At 35.2% G+C, this 26,648-nt stretch overlaps 1 protein-coding gene across 1 annotated transcript; it reads left to right on the top strand.

Annotated features, from left to right (window-relative positions):
* The first annotated feature begins 8,562 nt into the window (after positions 1-8,562).
* On the top strand, positions 8,563-12,359 carry LOC131104742 (uncharacterized protein DDB_G0287625-like). The gene is made up of 3 exons (XM_058052240.1): positions 8,563-8,635; positions 8,694-8,837; positions 11,433-12,359. The coding sequence occupies exons 1-3, from the start codon at positions 8,563-8,565 to the stop codon at positions 12,287-12,289; spliced, it is 1,074 nt and encodes a 357-aa protein (XP_057908223.1). The 3' UTR covers positions 12,290-12,359.
* The last annotated feature ends 14,289 nt before the right edge of the window (positions 12,360-26,648 follow it).

Raw genomic sequence — 26,648 nt, 5'->3', positions numbered from 1 at the left:
GCCAAATCTGGTTCTTAAACTAAACTAAACTAAACTAAACTAAACTAAACTAAACTAAACTAAACTAAACTAAACTAAACTAAACTAAACTAAACTAAACTAAACTAAACTAAAATAAAATAAAATAAAATAAAATAAAATAAAATAAAATAAAATAAAATAAAATAGTGTGTTGGGTGGTGGTCAAGGGTGGCCAAATCTGGTTCTTAAACTAAATTAAACTAAACTAAACTAAACTAAACTAAACTAAACTAAACTAAACTAAACTAAACTAAACTAAACTAAAATAAAATAAAATAAAATAAAATAAAATAAAATAAAATAAAATAAAATAAAATAAAATAAAATAAAATAAAATAGTGTGTTGGGTGGCGGTCAAGGGTGGCCAAATCTGGTTCTTAAACTAAACTAAACTAAACTAGGTGCCAAATCTGGTTCTTAAACTAAACTAAACTAAACTAAACTAAACTAAACTAAACTAAACTAAACTAAACTAAACTAAACTAAACTAAACTAAACTAAACTAAACTAAACTAGGTGCCAAATCTGGTTCTCCCGGGCGCTTCCTCGTACCCCAACTTTGCTCTTTGTTGCTGATTGGGGCCGAGACTCACAATCAGGCTTCTATTCTGGCGCCTCAGCAGGCGTCGGCCGGATTCATGGGACTACGGTCTAGTCCGGGGCTGGGGAAACTTTTTGACTTCTTTTCTTTGGGGGGGGGGGGCTTTTTTAATTTCACACATGACAGCCCACCTGTAATTATTGTATCTGTAAAAGTGTCATGTCCCTTTTTTGAGGATGCTTTGTAAACAATATAATATTAATTAACTAATTCATTCATTCATTCATTCATTTTCTACTGCTTATCCTTAGGGTCGTGGGGGGTGCTGGAGCCTATCCCAGCTGTCTTCAGGCGAGAGGTGGGGTACACCCTGGACTGGTTGCCAGCCAATCACAGTGCACATATAGACAAACAACCATTCACACTCACATTCATACCTATGGACAATTTGGAGTTGCTAATTAACTTAGCATATTTTTGGAATGAGGGTGGGGGGAAACCGGAGTACCCGGTTGTGCGAGGGTGGAATTGAACACGGGTCAAAACGCTATGATGCTAGGTTGTATGTTACGTTCAAATGAAATACTTTAGAAAGAACGGGCGGCCCGTATTCGAACCTTTGGCGAGCCGGATGTGGCCCCCGGGCCGTAGTTTTCACACCCCTGGTTTAGTCCATGCACTTGTCATAAAAGCATATCATAAATGAGTGGTCTTCCATGTTTTGCGTGTGGAATCGTCATGGCGATGGCAGCTGAAGATGTCCAATTAGCACGGAGGAGACGTTCATGTCCTTCATGTCCTTCATGTCCTTCATGTCCTTCATGTCCTCCTGCTTCTTCACGCTTTTAGAGGCTGAATAAAACGTGGCGAGCGAGGTGGATTGTGCCATTGGAGACGCGTGTTCAAGTCTACTCTTCTTCCTCCGCGGGGGTTTTTCAACCGGGAAGGGAAATCGAAGTCGGCCTAATTGGGTGTTGCGGTCCCAAACCACGGAAGTAAGCGACACCATGAGCGACTGCGGCGGAGATGTGGCGCTACTTGTTAGGCTTCGCTCATGAGGCGGAGAACGTAGACACTTTGGATTTTTGTATTCACCCCCCCCCCCCCCACAAATACTCTTTTTAGTAAAGCAAAACATCCACTCAAAATAAAAGCAGCGGGGTCCGCTGCGGGTTCCTCATGTTTTCATTTTATATTCATTATTTCATTGACAATAAAAATGAAATTAAAACAAAAATATAAAAAAAATAATTACAAAAATAATTCAAAAATACAATTGAATAAACTTCTAAATTCAGCTATTTATTAGAATAAAATAAAAATGGATAAAAAATAATGAAAAATAAATAAAATAATGAATATGATAAGAAATAAGAAATACAATGAATTATGACTAAATAAATATATGTAGTTATTTTTACTATAAATTAAAATGAACATAAAAATATAATTACAAAATATTAACAAACACAAATATTTTATTAATTTATTTATAAAATATTTATTATTTATTTTATAAAATATTTTACAAAAAATCAAATCAAATCCAATCCAATCCAATCCAATCCAATCCAATCCAATCCAATCCAATCCAATCCAATCCAATCCAATCCAATCCAATCCAATCCAATCCAATCCAATCCAATAAAATAAAATAAAATAAAATAAAATAAAATAAAATAAAATAAAATAAAATAAAATAAAATAAAATAAAATAAAATAAAATAAAATAAAATAAAATAAAATAAAATAAAATAAAATAAAATAAAATAAAATAAAATAAAATAAAATAAAATAAAATAAAATAAAATAAAATAAAATAAAATAAAATAAAATAAAATAAAAATAAAAATAAAATAAAATGGACCGGCTGCACAGTGAACAAGTGGTTAGCGCATAGGACACACAGCTAGGACACCTAAAAAGGAATATATTCGTTTATTTTATTCAAAGTAAAAATGTAAATTAACATAAAAAATTCTAAAATAATTTTCAAACACTAATAAATAAACAAAATTAAAAAAACATCAATGTAAAAATAATTCACAAGGAGAAAAATAAAAGCAAACACATAATAAAATTTTAAAAGAAACAACAACATGAATAAATGAGGTCCAATTGAAAGTAAAACTGAATATGGACATGAAAAAAATAATACAATATTAATATTCATTAAGAATAATATTATTATTATTTTGAATATAATAAATGTTATTTTTTTCACTTTTTTACAAGTGTAGAAATGTTTTTCCACGTGAATAATCATGGCTAGGTGTGCACCCGCTACTTTCCTCCAATGTCGTCTTAAGGCCTCCCAGGCTCTCCTGACAGGTCCAAAGTGTATTTGACGTATATTAGAAAACTGTAGCGGCGTCCCGGCTGAGCCATTAAGGTTTCCATGGCAACAGTACACATGAATATGCAGTATAAACATTCCTAACGCGGTAGACGAGTCCGCTGCGAACAGCGCTTTATCGTTTTATTGGAGCGGCACGACCGCCAGAAGCTTCCGCAGCCGGCGCGCCCGAGTCGACGCACGGCGATGCGGTGACTTATGCTGGCGTGCGGCCATGCATTATGCATGAGGGGGGCGGGGGGGGGTGTACGCGGCGGCGTGAGGCAGAGCCAAAGACACACGCTGCGGTCCATTGTCTCTTTGGCTGGACTCCACTGGCTGGAGACAATAAGCTAGGCGGCGTCGTGGGAGGGGTGGGCGACAGCGTTGTGGGTCATCTGCATGCATGACTCATGATTGTGTTCAATAGCAAGCAATTACAGACTCTAAGCATGTTAGCATTTTGTTCATTTCGTATTAACCTCATTGGCGTGCTGTATTGCGATATATTAGCATGCTAACATTTTCATACCTACCATACTGACCCCAAGACGTGATGTAACAACCTCATTAGTGTGCTTTAGCGCTTTCACGACACAATACTTGCTGTATAGTGATATATTAGCATGCTAACATTTTCATACCTTTAAAATGATGTTTGGTATCTGACCCCAAGACGTGATGTAACAACCTCATTAGTGTGCTTTAGCGCTTTCATGACACAATACTTGCTGTATTGTGATATATTAGCATGCTAACATTTCTATAGTTCAGCACCTTTAAAATGATGTTTGGTATCTGACCCCAAGACCGGATGTAACAACCTCATTAGTGTGCTTTAGCGCTTTCATGACACAATACTTGCTGTATTGTGATATATTAGCATGCTAACATTTCCAGAGTCCAGCACCTTTAAAATGATGTTTGGTATCTGACCCCAAGACGTGATGTAACAACCTCATTGGTGTGCTTTAGCGCTTTGACGACACAATACTTGCTGTATTGTGATATATTAGCATGCTAACATTTCCAGCGTCCAGCACCTTTAAAATGATGTGTTAGCATGTAGCGCCTGATTGCAGGGTATGATGTTAAATTCTTCCAGGGCTTCCTTAGCATAAGTCTATATTAGTATACTGACTGTTAGCATTTTATATCTACATGTCAGAGTGTCATGTGGCCTAATGCTAAATGTTAGCATGTAGCGCCTGATTGCAGGGTATGATGTTAAATTCTTAAGGGGCTTCCTTAGCATAAGTCTATATTAGTATACTAACTGTTAGCATTTTATATGTACATGTCAGAGTGTCATGTGGCCGAATGCTAAATGTTAGCATGTAGCGCCTGATTGCAGGGTATGATGTTAAATTCTTACGGGGCTTCCTTAGCATAAGTCTATATTAGTATACTGACTGTTAGCATTTTATATCTACATGTCTGAGTGTCATGTGGCCTAATGCTAAATGTTAGCATGTAGCGCCTGATTGCAGGGTATGATGTTAAATTCTTAAGGGGCTTCCTTAGCATAAGTCTATATTAGTATACTAACTGTTAGCATTTTATATGTACATGTCAGAGTGTCATGTGGCCGAATGCTAAATGTTAGCATGTAGCGCCTGATTGCAGGGTATGATGTTAAATTTTTACAGGGATTCTTTAGCATAAGTCTATAGTAGTATAGTGACTGTTAGCATTTTGTGTCTACATGTCTGAGTGTCATGTGCTAAATGTTAGCATGTAGCATGTAGCATGTAGAATTAAATTATTACGGGCTTCCTTAGCATTAGTATTAGAATTAGCATTAGTATACTAACTATTAGCATTTTATATCTACATGTCAGAGTGTCATGTGGCCTAATGCTAAATGTTAGCATGTAGCGCCTGATTGCAGGGTATGATGTTAAATTCTTACGGGCTTCCTTAGCATGAATATTAGCATTAGCATTAGTATACTAACTGTTAGCATTTTATATCTACATGTCAGAGTGTCATGTGGCCTAATGCTAAATGTTAGCATGTAGCGCCTGATTGCAGAGTATGATGTTAAATTCTAACAGGGCTTCCTTAGCATAAGTCTATATTAGTATAGTGACTGTTAGCATTTTATATCTACATGTCTGAGTGTCATGTGCTAAATGTTAGCATGTAGCATGTAGCATGTAGAATTAAATTCTTACGGGCTTCCTTAGCATTAGTATTAGCATTAGCATTAGTATACTAACTATTAGCATTTTATATCTACATGTCTGAGTGTCATGTGGCCTAATGCTAAATGTTAGCATGTAGCGCCTGATTGCAGGGTATGATGTTAAATTCTAACAGGGCTTCCTTAGCATGAATATTAGCATTAGCATTAGTATACTAACTGTTAGCATTTTATATCTACATGTCTGAGTGTCATGTGCTAAATGTTAGCATGTAGCATGTAGCATGTAGAATTAAATTCTTACGGGCTTCCTTAGCATTAGTATTAGCATTAGCATTAGTATACTAACTATTAGCATTTTATATCTACATGTCAGAGTGTCATGTGGCCTAATGCTAAATGTTAGCATGTAGCGCCTGATTGCAGGGTATGATGTTAAATTCTTACGGGCTTCCTTAGCATGAATATTAGCATTAGCATTAGTATACTAACTGTTAGCATTTTATATGTACATGTCTGAGTGTCATGTGGCCTAATGCTAAATGTTAGCATACTATTAGTTCCATGGGATGGGAAACATGGCGACTGTACTACATCCTCTGGTCTTTAGTCAGTAAGAAATGTACGCTCACTCTGGCTTTGGCAATCATGTAAATAAGGCAGACATGCGGAGCAATTTGACCACGGCGAGCAATCTTGGATGGTCTCCAGGGAGCAGCAAACATTCCCTACGTTTCCTTGTCAGGTTGTTTCGCCGCTGATGAGGACGGAATCGATTGAGACCGGCCACGTTATTACCAACAGGGCGCCATTTCTTCCTCAAATGAGCACGAGGCCCCCAAAGCGAGTCGCCGCCACGGTCGGGGGCGGCGTGACAGCGTGAAGTGACAAAGCGCTTTTCCAGTCATAAGCAGGCTTTTCTGTGTTTGGGTTTTTTGTTTTTTTCTAAACTTGTCAATGCGCTCAGTTTGCACATAAAAGAGGTCGTCCGCGTGAGGTCCTTTCATCCAATCCCGCCGGACTCCCAAATCCAATTATTTCACTTCTTGGCTTGTCAATGAAGTCTCCGAAATGCAGCAACGTCGTCGTGTTGTTTTTCCCGCGCCACACCATTAAGATTCACGTCCTGGCAATTGCCGCCGCATACTAATGAGGGTGGCTAGTTCTTCTTCCGTATCATCGCCGCACGGCCGCGACTCATCATTTTTTACTTTTGGACTCCATAATATTAAAAAATTCTAAGTTGCAATAAAAAAATATTTTTTTTACCCCAATTATTCTAATTTTTACACAACTATAATATTATAACATATATATATTTATATTATAATATTGCAATTTATAATAATTTATAAAAATTATAATATATTGCAATTTATTTTGTTTGATGTAATTCATTTTTGTTCATTATATACCAATATTTTACACATGAATCTACATTATATACAAAATACAATATTATATCTAATATATGTATGTATTTATATATATGGACTATATGTACTATGTATAATTATTTATACATTATATATATTATAATATCGCAATGTATAATAATTAATAAAAATTATATAATAATTTATAATAATATATTGCAATTTATTTTGTTTGATGTAATCATTTTTTCATTATATACCAATATTTTACACATGAATCTACATTATATACAAATTACAATATTATGTCTAATATATGAATTGACATTATTACATTATTTGTATGTGTATGTATTTATATATATATATATATGTACTATATGTACTATGTATAATTATTTATACATCATATATATTATAATATCGCAATGTATAATAATTTTAAAAAATTATATAATAATTTATAATAATATATTGCAATTTATTTTGTTTGATGTAATTCATTTTTGTTCATTATATACCAATATTTTACACATGAATCTACATTATATACAAAATACAATATTATATCTAATATATGAATTGACATTATTACATTATTTGTATATGTATGTATTTATGTATATATGTACTATGTATAATTATTTATACATTATATATATTATTATACATATATATTAAATATCTATACATTTATTATTATAATCATTATTATGATATATTGTAATTAAAAGAAATATATAGATCAGGGGTCTCAAACACGCGGCCCGCGGGCCAAATATGGCCCGCAGGACACTAGTTTGAGGCCCCCGCCTTGATATGAAAGTTTAATGTTATTTGATATGGATGCTGTATGGTATCATGTACCCAGAAAAAATGATTACGTTTGATTCATGTTCATGTTAAAGGTTAAATAACTGTTAATAGTTATCCTCCCTATCTGTGTGGAAGTGGTAAGTTTTTGACGATTTAAGTTGAAAGGAAATAACTCGAAGGCTACGGTTTAGGTGGCTAGCTGTCTAGTTTGCGAGTTAGCATGTGTTAGCAAGACCCTGCAGTTGCGCAATATGTTGTAAATAAATAAAAAGAGTATAAATGTGACTATAGTCGTGTTTTGTCATGTCTACAGGGCTCTAATAATGCTTTGTTCATTTTAATAAGTTTTTATTATTTGCCGTTTTATTATTATTATTATATTTATTTATTACTGATTGATTTTCTTTATTCTTGATTTGTTTATTTATTTTTCATTTATTTTTTTATTTGTTTATTTATTTTTTAATCTTATTTTGTGTAGAAAAATAAAAATGAAGATATTTGAGAACAGTGGAATGTTTTATCAGAGCTTTTATTGTAGAAAAATCGGAACCAAAGCAAAGTTTATTAATTAATATTAATTAATAAATTGAGTTTGAGACCCCTGATATAGATATATATTATATAGAAATATTTCACTATATATATATAAATGAATATATAAATATATGACTATATAATGAATGTATATATTCCATTTTCTAGAAATATTTCATATAAAAATGTCGGTTATATACATATAAAAGAACAATTTGTCCTGTACGGGGAGCACTAAAGGCTGTCAATCATCCAGAAGTGGACAAAAAGCAGCGAAGAAGAGAAGACAATAATAAAAGGATTAGCTTTGATCCTGTAAGCCTGTTGTCATTTATTTAAAGACGCCCAGCTCAGCCATCAAAGTACTCGCTTCATTTATGGTTAAATCGGCTATCGTCTGTTCCCGTGTCAACCTGCGTCCGCTTGAAATGTGCTCTTTACGACTCGCATGGGCAAAGTTGACTATTAGCGTTAGCATAAAGCATGCCGTGCTGCAACGCTGACAAAAAAACCGAAGACAGCGGCGTGAGACCAGCGTGGGAATCCGTGGAGGTTCTCAGCGGACCCGGTAGGCGTCGAGTGGGCGATACTTCATTAATGGAATAACCCATTTTAATCTTCCGCTAAGTGCCGCCGAGCAGCGGCGCTCCCCTTTACAACGATATTGCAATCATCCATCCAGCACCCCCCCGTGACTTCAACTGGATCATGCCGCCTTTTCCCGTCTTTTCCCGTCCTCGCCGAGGATTTCAAAGTGGCGTTTGCCGCAGGGTGTTTCTCTCAAGTGGAAATGTCTCCCGTCTCCAAGGACAAGAATCCGGCTGAGCTCAATATCTCGGGGCGCTGGAGGGGACCGCAGATGGGTAATTACTGAGCCGGAGTAGTTTGGCCCAGACGACTCCATCTTGTGTCCGTTTGGAGACGCTTTGCAATCCGCTGGCCCGCGGCGGCTTCACGTGGCTCTTGGGGCTTTCCTTGTCGGGGCTTTGAACTCGGCAAAAACACATTCTGACCGCTTTGAAGCAGCTGCTCAAAAACAGCAGTCAGTCAAAGATCTTCTCTTTGGTACGAGTGCTTCTCTGGTTTGGAAGATAGCATGCAAAAGGTTGCTGTCAAAGATCCTCCACGTGACAGGAGCTCTTTCATGTTCTGAAGAAACGACTCGATCAAAGATCTTCTAGTTATTTTGATAGGTTGTCAGGAATCTACAGCAAAAAAATATTTAAAAAATACTTTTGCTGTTTTTAGGAATCTATTGCAAAAACGTCAGTCAAGTATCCTATCTATGATAGGACTGTTTTGCTATTTTTAGGAATCCACTGCAAAACCGCTATAGTCCATGATTTTACATGTGACAGGAGTGTTTTGCTGTTTTTAGGAATCTCCTACAAAAAACCAAGACAAGGATCCTATACTGCATATGACAGCAGTGTTTCGCTGTTTTTAGGAATCTACTGCAAAAAAACACTAGCCAATGATCCTGTACTTGACAGTAGTGTTTTGCTGTTTTTAGGAATCGACGGCAAAACCGCTAGTCAATGAATCTATATGTGACAGGAGTATTTTTGCTGTTTTTAGGAATTTACCGCAAAACCGCTAGTCCATGATTCTATATGTGACAGGAATGTTTTGCTGTTTTTAGGAATCTACAGCAAAAACCTGAGACAAGGATCCTATACTACATATGACAGCAGTGTTTTGCTGTTTTTAGGAATCTACTGCAAAAAACACTAGCCAATGATCATATATTTGACAGTAGTGTTTTGCTGTTTTTAGGAATCTACTAGAAAACCGCTAGTGCATGAATCTATGTGACGGGAGTATTTAGCGGTTTTTAGGAATTTGCTGCAAAACCACTAGTCCATGATTCTTATATGTGACATGTGTGTTTTGCCGTTTTTAGGAATTTACTGTACCACAAACACCTTGATAAGGACCCTATCTATGATAGGACAGTTTTGCTGTTTTTAGGAATCTACAGCAAAAACCTGAGACAAGGATCCTATACTACATATGACAGCAGTGTTTTGCTCTTTTTAGGAATCTGCGGCAAAACCGCTAGTCAATGATTCTATATGTAACAGGAGTATTTTGCTGTTTTTAGGAATTTACCGCAAAACCGCTAGGCCATGATTCTATATGTGACAGGAGTATTTTGCTGTTTTTAGGAATTTACCGCAAAACCGCTAGGCCATGATTCTATATGTGACAGGAGTATTTTGCTGTTTTTAGGAATTTACCGCAAAAACCTTGATAAGGATCCTATCTAAGATAGAACTGTTTTGCTGTTTTTGGGAATCTACTGCAAAAAACATTAGCCAATGATCCTATACTTGACAGGAGTGTTTTGCTGTTTTTAGGAATTTACCGCAAACACCTTGATAAGGATCCTATCTATGATAGGACTGTTTTGCTGTTTTTAGGAATCTACTGCAAAACCGCTAGTCCATGATTCTTATATGTGACAGGTGTGTTTTGCTGTTTTTAGGAATCTACTGCAAAAATGCTAGTCAAGGATCCTATATGTGACTGGACTATTGTGCTGTTTTTAGGAATCAACTGGCAAAACGTGAGTCAAGAATTCTATATACGGAAGGAGTGTTTTGCTGTTTTTAGGAACCTACTGCAAAAATGCTAGTCGAGGTCCTAGATATGACAGAAGTCTTTTTAAGAATCTACTACAAAAATAGTCAAACTATGAATGACAGCAGTGATTTGCTGTTTTTAGGAATCTACGGCAAAACCACTAGTCAATGATTCTATATGTAACAGCAGTGTTTTGCTGTTCTTAGGAATCTATGACAAAACCACTAGTCAATGATTCTATATGTGACGGGAGTGTTTTGCTGTTTTTAGGAATTTACCGCAAACACCTTGATAAGGATCCTATCTATGATAGGACTGTTTTGCTGTTTTTAGGAATCTACTGCAAAAACACTAGCCAATGATCCTATATTTGACAGGAGTGTTTTGCTGTTTTTAGGAATCTACTGCAAAAATGCTAGTCAAGGATCCTATATGTGACAGGACTATTGTGCTGTTTTTAGGAATCAACTGGCAAAACGTGAGTCAAGAATTCTATATGCAACAGGAGTGTTTTGCTGTTTTTAGGAATCTACTGCAAAAATGCTAGTCAAGGTTTAGCGTAACTAAAATTTTAACTAAAATTTTTTGGGGAAAAAAGGAAACAAAAAAAACCAACAAAAAATTCAGTAAGTTCCTTCATTGATTATTTAGTATGACAGTATTAGTGTTATTTTAAATATAAATATAAAGAGACCTATTTAAATATTTATTCATAGCAATCATAAATAATTAAGAAATAAATATTAGAATATCAATTACATTGTGATCATGTTATTTTGCGTATACGTTTTTTTTCATTGAATTAAAAAAATTTAATATTGTCGAGATGAATTTCCAAGAATCCTCAGCCGGCATGAAAAACATTATAGTAAATATTTGCTTCTTTGTTTTGCTTTTGTTGTTTTCTATTATTTGGCGCTTATTATTATTATTATTATTGTTGCTGCGCCGCGTGCTAATAACGAGCCAAATGAAGCACTCAAGGCTAACGACAGTCTTTCTGTAAGCTAAATTATATTAAGTCTGATTTCAAGGCCATCAAGGGTCCGTCGTGAAGGCAATCAAGTTGCTAAGTGAAGAAGAAGAAGAAGAAGAAGAAGAAGAAGAAGAAGAAGAAGAAGAAGAAGAAGAAGAAGAAGAAGAAGAAGAAGAAGAAGAAGAAGAAGAAGAAGAAGAAGAAGAAGAAGAAGAAGAAGAAGAAGAAGAAGAAGAAGAAGACGAAGAAGAAGAACACGAAGAAGAAGAACAAGAAGAAGAAGAACAAGAAGAAGAAGAACAAGAAGAAGAAGAAGAAGAACAAGAAGAAGAACAAGAAGAAGAACAAGAAGAAGAACAAGAAGAACAAGAACAAGAACAAGAAGAACAAGAACAAGAACAAGAACAAGAACAAGAACAAGAACAAGAACAAGAAGAACAAGAACAAAAACAAGAAGAACAAGAACAAGAACAAGAAGAACAAGAAGAACAAGAAGAACAAGAAGAACAAGAACAAGAACAAGAACAAGAACAAGAAGAACAAGAAGAACAAGAACAAGAACAAGAAGAACAAGAACAAGAACAAAAACAAGAAGAACAAGAACAAAAACAAGAAGAACAAGAACAAGAACAAGAACAAGAACAAGAACAAGAAGAACAAGAAGAACAAGAAGAACAAGAAGAACAAGAAGAACAAGAAGAACAAGAAGAACAAGAAGAACAAGAAGAAGAAGAACAAGAACAAGAACAAGAACAAGAACAAGAAGAACAAGAACAAGAAGAACAAGAACAACAAGAACAAGAAGAAGAAGAAGAACAAGAAGAAGAAGAAGAACAAGAAGAAGAAGAAGAAGAAGAAGAAGAACAAGAAGAAGAAGAAGAAGAACAAGAAGAAGAAGAAGAAGAACAAGAAAAAAGAAGGAAGAAGAAGGAAGAAGAAGAAGAAGAAAAAATAAAACAAAATAAAATAAACTTCCATCCAAACATTCCATGCATGACTTTCCCGACATCCGGCAAGCATAAACAATAGCAGGGGTGCTGGAATTTTAGGAACATGCATCCGGGCTGACGTGCCCTACATTGAAGTCGGCCTCATTAAGGAGTACGGCAGGGGGTGTGATGATGGGGGGGGGGGGGGGGGGGTGGGGGGGGGGGGGTGGATGTGGGAATATGTAATGAACGCTTCTTCTTCTTCTTCTTCTTCTGCGACGCTAAACACGCAAAGCGAGACGCATAAATGCACGAGCACGCACTCAGCATTTACCGCCCGGCTAATAAATTAGCGGCCGATAAATCACCTGACACGCACACACACACACACACACACACACGTTGTCATGTCAGCTGACACCCACACACAACAAACAAATGACCCGCCCCCCCCCCCCTGCCAAGCCAATAAAGAAAGTGACCAGCTGTAATTAGCAAGCGGTACAGGAAGTGGAGACCAACAGGATGTAGCATTTAATGTTCATAATTTGAATATATTCATAGTTAAAACACAGAAAACTTGCTTAGTTTTTAACATTATTAGAGCCCTCTACACGTGAAATAACACCCCTATAGTTATTTTTACACTATTATTTGTGGTTTAAACCAACTTAAGCAAATAATACAAAGACAACGCGAGCTAACTCGATTTATAAAAACAAGCATGGTCGGCTACACGAGGCTAACGAATAAAAATGGCCGATGTTTCATCCATGGAATATTTCAATACGCTAAACAGCAGTCATTATGTAATACAGACATAATCAACCCCCCCAAAGCCACTGCTGGGGACCACCCACCCGACCAATTAACAGCCGCTGTGTCGCCGCCTAATTTGCCTATACATGTTAGCGCCCACCGCTGCTAACATGCTAATTAAAGTCACCGGCCGACAGCATGAAAGATCGTCCATATAAGGCAACACCGTGGCTATTATATACAAAAGATACACTTTGCAATATTTTTATTGTTATTTGACTTATAAAATGATGCTTATTAGTTATGGTTATTGTATTTATTATGATTTTATATCGATTTTTTTTTTGCTTTTTCTGGGTTTTTATCACATTCATAAACACGCACGTAGATTGAAAAATGCAATAAAAGACAAGAGTCGTCAACAAATCAAATTGTTTTGTTTTCGGCAAAAATTCCAGAAATTCTTCAATAAAAATTGGATGTTTTTGTTAACTTCTCTGACCGAGGATCGAACCAGCAACCATCAGGTTGGGAGGCGGCCCACTCGACAACCGGGGACATGTCCCTGTCCCCGCCCCCGACTCGTTCTACTGGCTGATTCGGGCATGTGCTGCGGTCTCGCCAGGAAACGCAGCTTTCTGATTGGATGTTTTCATTGTTCCGAAATACTAATATTTTAAAAAGTATTTGTTTCAATTCATTTATCGTAAAAAAAAAAAAATGTATTTAGTGTAACTAAAAAAAGGAAATGACAGCAGTGTTTTGCTGTTTTTAGGAATCTATGACAAAACCACTAGTCAATGATTCTATATGTGACAGAAGTGTTTTGCTGTTTTTAGGAATATACGGCAAAAAACACTAGCCAATGATCCTATATTTGACAGGAGTGTTTTGCTGTTTTTAGGAATCTACTGCAAAAATGCTAGTCAAGGATCCTATATGTGACTGGACTATTGTGCTGTTTTTAGGAATCAACCGGCAAAACGTGAGTCAAGAATTCTATATACGGAAGGAGTGTTTTGCTGTTTTTAGGAACCTACTGCAAAAATGCTAGTCGAGGTCCTAGATATGACAGAAGTCATTTTAAGAATCTACAACAAAAATAGTCAAACTATGAATGACAGCAGTGATTTGCTGTTTTTAGGAATCTATGACAAAACCACTAGTCAATGATTCTATATGTAACAGCAGTGTTTTGCTGTTTTTAGGAATTTATGACAAAACCACTAGTCAATGATTCTATATGTGACAGAAGTGTTTTGCTGTTTTTAGGAATATACGGCAAAAAACACTAGCCAATGATCCTATATTTGACAGGAGTGTTTTGCTGTTTTTAGGAATCTACTGCAAAAATGCTAGTCAAGGATCCTATATGTGACTGGACTATTGTGCTGTTTTTAGGAATCAGCTGGCAAAACGTGAGTCAAGAATTCTATATACGGAAGGAGTGTTTTGCTGTTTTTAGGAATCTACTGCAAAAATGCTAGTCGAGGTCCTAGATATGACAGAAGTCATTTTAAGAATCTGCTACAAAAATAGTCAAACTATGAATGACAGCAGTGATTTGCTGTTTTTAGGAATCTATGACAAAACCACTAGTCAATGATTCTATATGTAACAGCAGTGTTTTGCTGTTTTTAGGAATTTATGACAAAACCACTAGTCAATGATTCTATATGTGACAGGACTGTTTTGCTGTTTTTAGGAATTTACCGCAAACACCTTGATAAGGATCCTATCTATGATAGGACTGTTTTGCTGTTTTTAGGAATCTACGGCAAAAACACTAGCCAATGATCCTATATTTGACAGGAGTGTTTTGCTGTTTTTAGGAATCTACTGCAAAAATGCTAGTCAAGGATCCTATATGTGACTGAACTATTGTGCTGTTTTTAGGAATCAACTGGCAAAACGTGAGTCAAGAATTCAAAATGTGACATATCATTGTGCAATTAGAAGGCAGAATATTCAGCTTACATGTTGAAATATTTTATGGGGACCGAACCAGCAACCATCAGGTCGGAAGACTGCAGCATTGAAACTGTCAAATGGGAATGGGAATGGGAAGAATGGAGAAAATGTCACAGAAATCAGTGAATTACGGATAATTTGGGAATTTTTTTTTTGTGAAAGGTCCTGATAAATTTTGGGAAATGTGTGAGTAATTAGCAAATTACTTCAAATAACCGAATTTGAAATGCTTAAATCTGGAGAATGATTCCCGGAATGTACATACAGTATGTTACACGAGGACTGAACCAGCAACCATTGTTTTTTAGTCATGCCATCGTGGAATGAAAATGTGATACAAATTATTGATTTTATTATTGAATTTGGGAATTTTTTGAATTTTTTTTGAAATTTGCAGAGAAAAAAAACAGTGGAATTGAACATTTTTGCATATGGAAATGGAAAAATTTTTTTATTTGAGAAGCGAATCAGCAACCATCAGGTCCACGTACTTTACAAACCTGTACGTGTTTCTGTTTTTGTTAGCGGCGAGGATACTTTACGGCGTTCTACTTGTACAGTCATCTACCTTTCATTTTTGGGCTGCTGGTTCGATCCTCTATCCTCATGGGCAAGGCACTGAACCTTCAGTCTCTCCTGATGCTGCGTCATCAGCAAGTAAAATGTGTCATACAAAAAAAATCCAACTGTAACCGTGCAAATTTTCACGCTTGTTTGCGTTTCCAGTGCTGACCGCAACCGGAAGTGACTGACAACACATGCTACGCAGCTAACGCTTACTCTTCGACTCCCTCACAGTCACAATGATACATTTGGGTGCTGAAACATGGGACCCATTGATTTTACGTTGCTACGTATACTTTGTAATGCCGTCATTTTACAAAGAACACTAAAATCTTCACACAGCAACTTAGCATCTGTAATGCCTGACAAATATACAATATACAAGTACCAATATGAGTTTAAAAGGAAAACAAAAGAAGTATTTGTAAGTTTGAGTATCATGCATTGCGTATGAACAAAGCATTTCATTGGAGGACAAGGGACTTGGAGGGAGGCTGACGTCATTGCAGCGCATTAGATACTGAATATCGTACTAAAAATGATTACACTAAATTTTGGCCGAAATTTCAGACAAAAAGCGAATCATACGGTTTTAATACCGAAACAATGTCGGAAATGTTTTATGGGAACATGAGACATGCAAATTGTCCTCCATGTAAATGTGGGAACTGTTCCCAAAAACGGTTTCTGTATTTTCTTTGCCGTCAAACAAAGCATCTAGTGTGTCAGGTTGGTTGGAAAAAATGAAAGTACATCATAAAGTAGCGATGGTACCGCATCAGCACTCCTGTGTGTGTGTGTGTGAGTGTGTCTCATGGGGGTAGTGTGTTGCCATGGCAACAGGCGGAGACAAAGATCAGGGCCGGAGCGAGATAAGGCAGCCAAGGAGAGGTTAGAGCGCCGCACTTTTGTCTCCGATGTCTTTTGAGGGGCTGGTGGTTGGAGATGGTTTCAGTATTTACGAGCGCATCTTTTATGGTTCCAGAATGAAAAACCAAGGCGATTATTCGAATCGCGTGTTCGCTCCTAGGCCGGCCTCGCCCGACGTGCTCAGCTACTGAACTGCAGAGAGAGCCGGGCGTCTATTACAAGATTTCCTGCTGCTTTTCCCCACGTTAGAAGGTGATGTTTTACAGTCCAGTCTCCTCCGTGCTCATCCTACTGATACATTTTGAGTGTGTGTGGGGGCGGGGGCGGGGGGGGGGGGGGGGTGGTAAGAATAATGCAAATATTGCATCCAAAAACATGAAAGAGCAGACATGAGGACACACGTTAGCAACGCTTGCATCGTTATGTGATGCTAGCAGATTGGATTCACCAGAACGAGACACGATTTTAATATTAATTTCAAGAAAAAAATATGAAAAAAATATTTCCTGAAAAATTAAAAAATATTTCCTGTAATAAGTCATTTTTCACCGTGTAAGGTTATGAAATTGTGGTATTATTCTTTTATTGTATAATATTTCCTGATAGGTATTAAACAGCAGCATTTCTGTGAACGTCGTGTTTGTATTTACTTTGCCAACCAAATGTGTTGACTGTCAGGTGGATATGTTTTTTATTTTTATTTTTTTTTTATTTTAGTTTTTAGTTTTTAGTTTTTAGTTTTTAGTTTTTAATTTTTAATTTAAAAATAATGTAATTTTAATTTTAATTAAAAAATGTGTAAATTTTTAAATTTTTAAATTTTTAAATTTTTAAATTTTTAAATTTTTAAATTTTTAAATTTTTAAATTTCTAAATTTTTAAAATTTTTAAAATTTTTAAATTTTTATTAAAATTGTTATTAAATAATTTAAATTGTAATTGTAATTGTAATTGTAATTGTAATTGTAATTGTAATTGTAATTTTAATTTTAATTTTAATTTTAATTTTAATTTTAATTTTAATTTTAATTTTAATTTTAATTTTAATTTTAATTTTAATTTTAATTTTAATTTTAATTTTAATTTTAATTTTAATTTTAATTTTAATTTTAATTTTAATTTTGGCGTTTGTTTTGTTTTTATGCTGCTACCACTTTAGCTACCATTTAGCATAAAGACTCGCTCATGTTTATGGACTCACCTTGCTCGTTAATATATAATAATAATAATAATAATATAATAATAATAATATTCCTGCTCGGGGGTTATGGCATTTGGCTTTGCAAGCGTCTTTTTTCGCTCCTAATTTGTATGTTATCTTATATTGCGCCTCACGATGCGCCGCTGTTTGTGCTGTGTATGCTAGCGACGTCACCCCCCCCCCCACCCCACCAAGTTTTTTATGAACAAATAAATCTTGTCATGTTTTATGTGTACGCTCACGTCATGCTAGGTTTGCTTATTCTGAAGAAAAACAAAGTGATTGATGATGTTTTTTAAACATGATATTAACATTTCTGTGATTCCCAAGGGGGGGTGGGGGGTGGGGGGGTGCAGATTGCGTGTGCTGAGGTTTCAGTGTTGCCGTGCTGCCGTGTGATTGGGGGGCGAAGAACCCGCTGAGATTGCTGAGAGGGTTTCTATCGACTGGAGTGTCTGGTTTATCTGGATGAGACACAAGTGATGGCGAGCAGCGGCGGTGGGGGGGAGTGTGGGGGGGGGGGTGTAGGCGTTACTGGCGAGACATCATCAGGTGCGACAGAAAACAAATCCGATGTGACAACCTGGACTGGAAGACAATTTGCACAAAAATTCCATTTTTCTTATCACATTGGACACGTTGTCATGTGACGGGGGGGGGGGGGGGGGGGTAAGGGGGTGGTAGTGGGGGGGGGGGGTAAGAGGTGTGTGTACAAGGAGTCGGTGGAGCATCTGTCACGAGTATCTGATTAGGTGCGCCTGTACGTGTGGACAGAAGTTGGCTAGGAATCAAACCGAGGTCTTTTTCCAACGTCCCCGTCGGTCAACACTTGTCCCGAGTGTCCCTTGGAGACGATACAAAACACACACAACACACAAAGGTTTTCAACACCTGGGACTTGTTCCTATTTGTGGTGCTGTGGGCCCCACAACTGAGTCCCGTCCCTTTAAGACAACCACGGGAAAGACCAAAGAGCTTGTTGGGAAAACTCAGGAAGCGCCAAGAAACATGTGACCTCGGTGTTCTCCACCAAGTACGAAACCAGGTTTTGTATTCCCTCCATTTTTGTCGTTGTCAAACACAGCCGCCCTTTTCCCAACAACCCCCCCTCTGGCGCTTCCCTGCGAGTATGTGTCAATCAAACCATCTGGTGTGTTTACAAGCCGGGACCAATGAGCACGTAAGTGTAATCGTGCCGCGTCACTCGCCGGGGACAAAAGCATCATGGGACAAATGTAGAGGCGCGTCATTGTGTTGTTTGTGGCATTTGGGGGCTCGTCTTTGCACTCGCGGATTTCATCTACTAGCCTGGTGGTGCCTTCAGGAAACACTGGGAACTTGAACATGTACGCCGGAGCTGTGCATTTTGGGAAAGAAAGATGGTCAAAGAGTCTAAGTACAAATTCTATACACTTGAAGAATCCTAAAGATCGTTAAGATGTGTAGTGAAGCCTGCCGTGAAGTCAAATATTATCATTAAAAATATAAATCAAATAAAAAAAATATATATTATATATAATATAATATAATAGAAAATAATTCCAAGATTTTGAATTTTTTACTGTTTCATCTTAGAAAATAAAATGATAAATAAACTGACTTTGACTTTTTTATATAATATAATATAATAGAATATAATATAATAGAATTCCAAGAATTGGCATTTTTCACTGTTTTATCTTAAATAAAATAATAAATAAACTGACTTTGACTTTTTTTATAATATATAATATAATATATATATATATATATATATATATATATATTAATATAATATAATATAATATAAATATATATATATATATATTAATATAATATAATATAATATAATATAATATAATATAATATAATATAATATAATATAATATAATATAATATAATATAATATAATATAATATAATATAATTCCAAGAATTGGCATTTTTCACTGTTTTATCTTACAAAATAAAATGATAAATAAACTGACTTTGACTTTTTTTATTATAATATAATATAATATAATATAATATAATATAATATAATATAATATAATATAATATAATATAATATAATAGAATAGAATAGAATAGAATAGAATAGAATAGAATAGAATAGAATAGAATAGAATAGAATAGAATAGAATTCCAAGAATTGGCATTTTTCACTGTTTTATCTTGGAAAATAAAATAATAAATAAACTGACTTTGACTTTTTTTAAATAATATAATATAATATAATATAATATAATATAATATAATATAATATAATATAATATAATATAATATAATATAATATAATATAATATAATATAATATAATATAATATAATATAATAAAGAAGAATTCCAAGAATTGGCATTTTTCACTGTTTTATCTTACAAAATAAAATGATAAATAAACTGACTTTGACTTTTTTATTATAATATAATATAATATAATATAATAAAGATGAATTCCAAGAATTGCTATTTTTCACTGTTTTATCTTAAATAAAATAATAAATAAACTGACTTTGACTTTTTTTAATAATATAATATAATATAACATAATATAATATAATAAAGATGAATTCCAAGAATTTGTATTTTTCACTGTTTTATCTTAGAAAATAAAATGATAAATAAACTGACTTTGACTTTTTTATTATAATATAATATAATATAATATAATATAATATAATATAATATAATATAATATAATATAATATAATATAATATAATATAATATAATATAATATATATGGTATATATTGTGTATTTAATCCGTCGTTGCCGTGTGTGGACTGGTGGTGGATTCCTCCATCGCCCCCCCCCCCATCGCCCCCCATAAAGCATTTCCTTCCTTTATGTGCTGAACCTCTGACCGTAAAGGCGGCGCACACGCATTGGCAATCAGCGTTGACCTTTCCTGACGTGTGAAAGACGTGGCTCGCCATCATTACCTTTCTTGGGCTGCCGGCTCGACTCCGCCACTCGCAATCTTTTACACTTCTTTTTATTCATCTCTTTTTTTTCTTTTCTTTCATTAGTTGCTTCCAGCTTGATCACAACCACCATTGCTTGAGGGGGAATTGGGTACGTGCAAGGATTGCTGGGATGTGTTGGACATTCTGATGAGCCGATGCGGCGGCCATGACGCCCAGACATCCAGAAGATGCTAATAAATTGATATGTACTGGTCTACACTGGTACCAGTGTATCAGCGGTTACTGTAATGTTGGGTGATACACAAGCACCAGACTTGATCGCTGGCATGAAGGCTTTAATGGCAGGCCTTATTATTACCTAGAAGTTTTTCTGTGCTCCAACTAAAAAAATATTAGAATAATATAAAAAATAAAAATAAAAATAAAAATAAAAATAAAAATAAAAATAAAAATAAAAATAAAAATAAAAATAAAAATAAAAATAAAAATAAAAATAAAAATAAAAATAAAAATAAATTTTTATTTTATTATAAATAAAATAAAAATTATTATAAAATAAAAATGAATTTTTATTTTTATTTTTATTTTTATTTTTATTTTTATTTTTATTTATTACATTATTCTAATATTCTAATATTAGAATATTATTCTAATATATTATTCTAATATTTTAGAATAATATTAGAATAATATTAGAATATATTATTCTAATATTTGATATGATAAAAATAAAAATAGATTTTTATTTTTATTTTTATTTTTATTTTTATTTTTATTTTTATTTTTATTTTTATTTTTATTTTTATTTTTATTTTTATTTTTATTAAAATTAAAATTAAAATTAAAATTAAAATTAAAATTAAAATTAAAATTAAAATTAAAATTAAAATTAAAAAAATAAAAATAAAAAAATATAAAAAAATATATAAAAAAATATATAAATAAATATAATATAATATTTATAAATAAGGAATCCTACTTGTCAGAAATTCACTAATCACGTTTGGATTTGGAACCAATTAAGCGCGCTCGTCGAGATATACTGTGTAAATAATCCAACAAATTATTGTGCATAATGTATATTATTGACATTTTATCAAAAATACATTTTAATTTCTCAGTAGCGTTTACCTTTGTAACTGGAATAAAAGCTTTTAAATAAAGTAAACGTATTAAATAAAATCTAAAAAAAATAAAATGGAGAGACTCCACAACACTCCAATAAAAACCAAAAAAAAAAAATATGGGAAAAATATGAAATATGAAAAATACAGAAAAAAGAAAAAAATTGTTAATATGATAATAGATCATACAGATAGACAGATGCAGAGTGAAGTCTCTTGTCATCCAGCCTGTGTGGCGCATCATCCCCACATATGGATTTTGTTATTATTATTGTTATTGTTTATGTCCCCCCCCCCCAGAGGACAATGCTATTCAGACCCGTTTGGATGCTTTTGTTCGTAAATAACCTGAATATTAAAATAACTTTATAGACGGCTAGCAACTTCCTAGCATGTCTGCACTTTAAAACATCACCAAGCGTCCTTTTATTTTGAAAAGTTCATGAAGTGATCCAATGCAAAAGTCAGCGTCTCCGTTCGTTCTTGCTTCTCGGCTGCTAGCTAATGAAACGCCATCACGCATAGCTAATCATCAACCTCGTGCGGCGATGACTTAGACGAACGACGCGGCTCCCTGGACGGCGTCCATTTTCCTTCCGTGAGCAATAATTAACGTGCAGTTTTTCATCCATTTTTTGGCTGCTGCGCTTCCAATAAGGCAAACCTTATCAAGGATTAATAAAGTCATTCATTAGCGTGTCAGCACTTGATTAAACCTTAATGGTTTGTTCCAGCAGATAAAAGCCCTGAGTGCCACTCGCCGCTTGCCAAATAATGAGCCCGCATTTTGTAGTCTGCCCATTATTCGGCCTTTATTTAAGATGGCCGTATCATCTACTCGTTATTTATATGAAGCCCTGCACTTTAGCGCTAATGTTTATTCCTGATTTATGGATTATGTTTGGACTCCGGATCCGGATGAACTGATGCTCCAGCGTTTGCTACACTTGTTGCAGCTTGTGTTATAAAACTTGCTTTAAAAGTATTTTTTAGAGGCTTTTGGTTAAATTTAAGCTAAGACGACAGTAGATGTCATGGAAGTTGAAATTGGTAAAAATTATCACAAAAATCCAGAAGATGCCATTCCGGTTTACGTCATGCAAAATATTCACAAACTTGCTTTAAAAGTATTTTTTAGAGGCTTTTGGTTAAATTTAAGCTAAGACGACAGCAGATGTCATGGAAGTCGAAATTGGTAAAAACTATTACAAAAATCCAGAAGAGGCCATTCCGGTTGACGTCATGCAAAATGTCACAAACTTGCTTTAAAAGTATTTTTAGAGGCTTTTGGTTAAATTTAAGCTCAGAAGACAGTAGATGTCATGGAAGTCGAAATTGGTAAAAACAGCAGACTATTACAAAAATCCTGAAGATGGAGAATTCCGGTTTATGTCATGCAAAATGTCACAAACACACTTTAAAAGTATTTTTTAGAGGCTTTTGGTAAAATTTAAGCTCAGAAGACAGTAGATGTCATGGAAGTCGAAATTGGTAAAAACAGCAGACTATTACAAAAATCAGGAAGACGGAGAATTCCGGTTTTACGCCATGCAAAATGTCACAAACTTGCTTTAAAAGTATTTTTTAGAGGCTTTTGGTTAAATTTAAGCTAAGACGGAAGTCGAAATTGGTAAAAACAGCAGACTATTAGAAAAATCCAAAAGATGGAGAATTCCGGTTTATGTCATGCAAAATGTCACAAACTTGCTTTAAAAGTATTTTTTAGAGGCTTTTGGTTAAATCTAAGCTAAGAAGATGGCAGATGTCATGGAAGTCTAAATTGGTAAAAACAGCAGACTATTACAAAAATCCAGAAGATGCCATTCCGGTTTACGCTATGCAAAATGTCACAAATACACTTTAAAAGTATTTTTTGGAGGCTTTTGGTTAAATTTAAGCTAAGAAGACGGCAGATGTCATGGAAGTCGAAATTGGTAAAAACAGCAGACTATTACAAAAATCCAGAAGATGCCATTCAAAATGTCACAAACACACTTTAATAGTATTTTTTAGAGGCTTTTGGTTAAATTTAAGCTAAGATGACAGTAGATGTCATGGAAGCCGAAATTGGTAAAAACTATTACAAAAATCCTGAAGATGGAGAATTCCGGTTTATGTCATGCAAAATGTCACAAACTTGCTTTAGAAGTATTTTTTACAGGCTTTTGGTTAAATTTAAGCGAAGAAGACAGTAGATGTCATGGAAGTCGAATGGGAATTTTTGACGCGTTTATCAGCTCCGGCTGATTTGTCTCAGCTGCTAGTGACCGATGCGGTAATCAAATCCGCTTCCTGCCCCCCCCCCCCCACCTTTTCCACAAGACACCATCTTGTTGAAATTGTTTTACCTTTTGTCCTTCCTCCCTTCCTTCTTGTGCATTCCTTCACTTTCTCCCTCCTCGCCAGCTAGCGTCATTAGCTGATTACTCATCCATCAGTGTGAATGACGGAGCAGCCTAGCGTGCATTCGTCCTGCTTGTCATTCCGTCTTGATCGTGTGTGTGTGTGTGTGTGTGTGTGTGTGTGTGTGTTTACCGTCAATCGCTCTCATACAATATTCAGGTCGTCCACACGTGCGTACAAACACACCGGAGCACGATTTACGGCGCGCTTCCTAACGTGACGGCGCACCTCTCACCTAAATTGGCTATAAAAGCCAAAGGCTGCATAAACAAGCCGGCGCACCCTCGTTGTCTGATTCCCGATGCAGAAACGCCGTATGTTCGTATCTATATCGTACTCAAACGGGAGAAGCGACATCAGCGGGGATCAGATACTTCTTTTCCCGAGTGGATGTGAAGGTAGCACGTTAGACATGAACAATCGATGTGCCTTTTAATTAGCGCACCATTGATCCGATGTTGGAGCAGCAAAGCACTCGGCGCTTCCTGCAGCAGACAAAGACGTTTACGACGCCAATGCACTCATAATCCCGTGGCTATGAAAGTCGGAAATACACACACGTGTGTGTGTCCGTGTGTGTGTGTGGTTTTCTTCTTTTCTCGGAGCGTTTAAATCCATGAAATTGATGTCAGGATCCAAAGTTTCCAGATGATCTCCCTTATAGGCGCTTTTTCATAACATCACCCCTGCTCGGCGCCACGCTGCTTCCACACTCCTGAGGGGCGACCCAATTAGCAGACGCCACAGCATGCAAATTCATATTTGGATTTTTTTTTTTTTTTTTTTTTTTTTGTGGTGCGCTCACCGGCGGAATGTAAAAATAACCGACCTATTCGGCGCAGCAGAGGGCATTTTTTTTTTGCTTTGGAATATTATATGTTACGTCAGCTAATTGTCACAACAAAAAACTGATAAAGGATTATTTTTTTGAAGCTTTTTGTGATCAATAAATAATAAAATAAAAAAAATTTATAGAAAAAAAGATATTAAAAAAATAAATAACGGCGCAGCAGAGGGCATTTTTTTTTGCTTTGGAATATTTCCGTTACGTCAGCTTATTGTCACAACAAAAAACTGATAAAGGATTTTTTTTAAGCTTTTGGTGATAATAAAATAAAAAAAAAAAAAACATATTCAAAAAATAAATAACCGATGTATTCAACACTGCAAATGGCATTTTGGGTCGGAATATTTGAATATATGAATTATGTCACATCGTATGTCACAATAGCCTTTAAAAGTATATTTGATAAGCTTTTGGTGAAGTTGAATTTGTGGAATATAAATCATAATCCAGAATATGTCACTCTGGTTTAAAATATTTGAGTTCTTTCATGCAGCATATGAGAACAGCTCTTTATAAGTATACTTTAAAAGCTTTTTGTGAAATCTAAGATGGTAAATTCTAATATAAAAATAAGATAAATAACACAGAAGACAACATTTTTGTATGGAATATTAGAGTTATGTGACAAAAGTTCTTGAAAAGTATTTTTAGAAGCTTTTGGTGAAATCTAAGCGAATCACAGCTAACAATATATAAACAACCTAATGTATTCAACATTGCAGATGACATTTAACTGTAGAATATTTGAGTTATATCATGAAGTGTGTGACGAAAGCTCTTTAGAAGTATATTTTAGAAGGTTTTGGTGAAGTCTAAGATTTTAAATATGGAAGATATTAAATCATATTAAATCCAGAAGATGCCATTTAGGTTTGGAGTGTTTGAGTTTTATCATGCAATGTCACAAACTTGCTTTAAAAGTATTTTTTAGAGGCTTTTGGTCAAATTTAAGCTAAGAAGACAGTAGATGTCATGGAAGTCGAAATTGGTAAAAACAGCACACTATTACAAAAATCCAGAAGATGGAGAATTCCGGTTTATGTCATGCAAAATGTCACAAACACACTTGAAAAGTATTTTTTAGAGGCTTTTGGTTAAATTTAAGCTAAGAAGACAGCAGATGTCATGGAAGTCGAAATTGGTAAAAACAGCAGACTATTACAAAAATCCAGAAAATGCCATTCCGGTTTATGTCATGCAAAATGTCACAAACACACTTTTAAAGTATTTTTTAGAGGCTTTTGGCAAAATCTAAGCTTGCAAAAATAACAGGATATGGAACTAACTTGCAGTTTGCACTCAACACAGCAGACGACATTTTTGTTTGGAATATTTGAGTCGCGTTGAGTAATGTCACAATAGCTCTTTGAAAGTATATTTTGGAAGCTTTTGGTGGAATCTCAGCGTGTCAAAATAGCGGAATATAAGAATAAGCTAATAAGAGACGGCATTTTGGTTTGGAATATTTGATTGATTTGATAGGCCCCATCCCCGCCCCCGACCGTGCGTACATTCTCCAAATAAAAATACGTCAAACGGACACAAGATGGCGGAGACGACGGGGGACGGACGTTTACGTTTGTCAACAGAGCGTGGCACTGGCGCGCCCGTCGCCTGCCGGGTCCCGTCGGAGGCCGCGACCACGTTGACGCGTCGGCAACCTCGGGGCACACAATGTGACAAGCGTGCATGAGCGTGTCACTTCCTGTCTTCTCACTCGCGGCAGGAAGTCCACACGTACA

This window comes from Doryrhamphus excisus, chromosome 16 (assembly GCF_030265055.1).
Source record: "Doryrhamphus excisus isolate RoL2022-K1 chromosome 16, RoL_Dexc_1.0, whole genome shotgun sequence".
Lineage (NCBI taxonomy): Eukaryota > Metazoa > Chordata > Actinopteri > Syngnathiformes > Syngnathidae > Doryrhamphus > Doryrhamphus excisus.
The sequence above is the reverse complement of the archived record's forward strand: the minus strand, read 5'-3'. Positions and strand labels throughout refer to the sequence as shown.

Coding starts and splice junctions, on each gene's coding strand:
- LOC131104742 (XM_058052240.1), top strand. CDS start 8,563: ATGTCTCCCGTCTCCAAGGACAAGAATCCGGCTGAGCTCAATATCTCG. Junction 8,636..8,693: donor CTGGAGGGGACCGCAGATGG/GTAATTACTGAG, acceptor GTCCGTTTGGAG/ACGCTTTGCAATCCGCTGGC. Junction 8,838..11,432: donor AGTCAAAGATCTTCTCTTTG/GTACGAGTGCTT, acceptor CAAGTTGCTAAG/TGAAGAAGAAGAAGAAGAAG.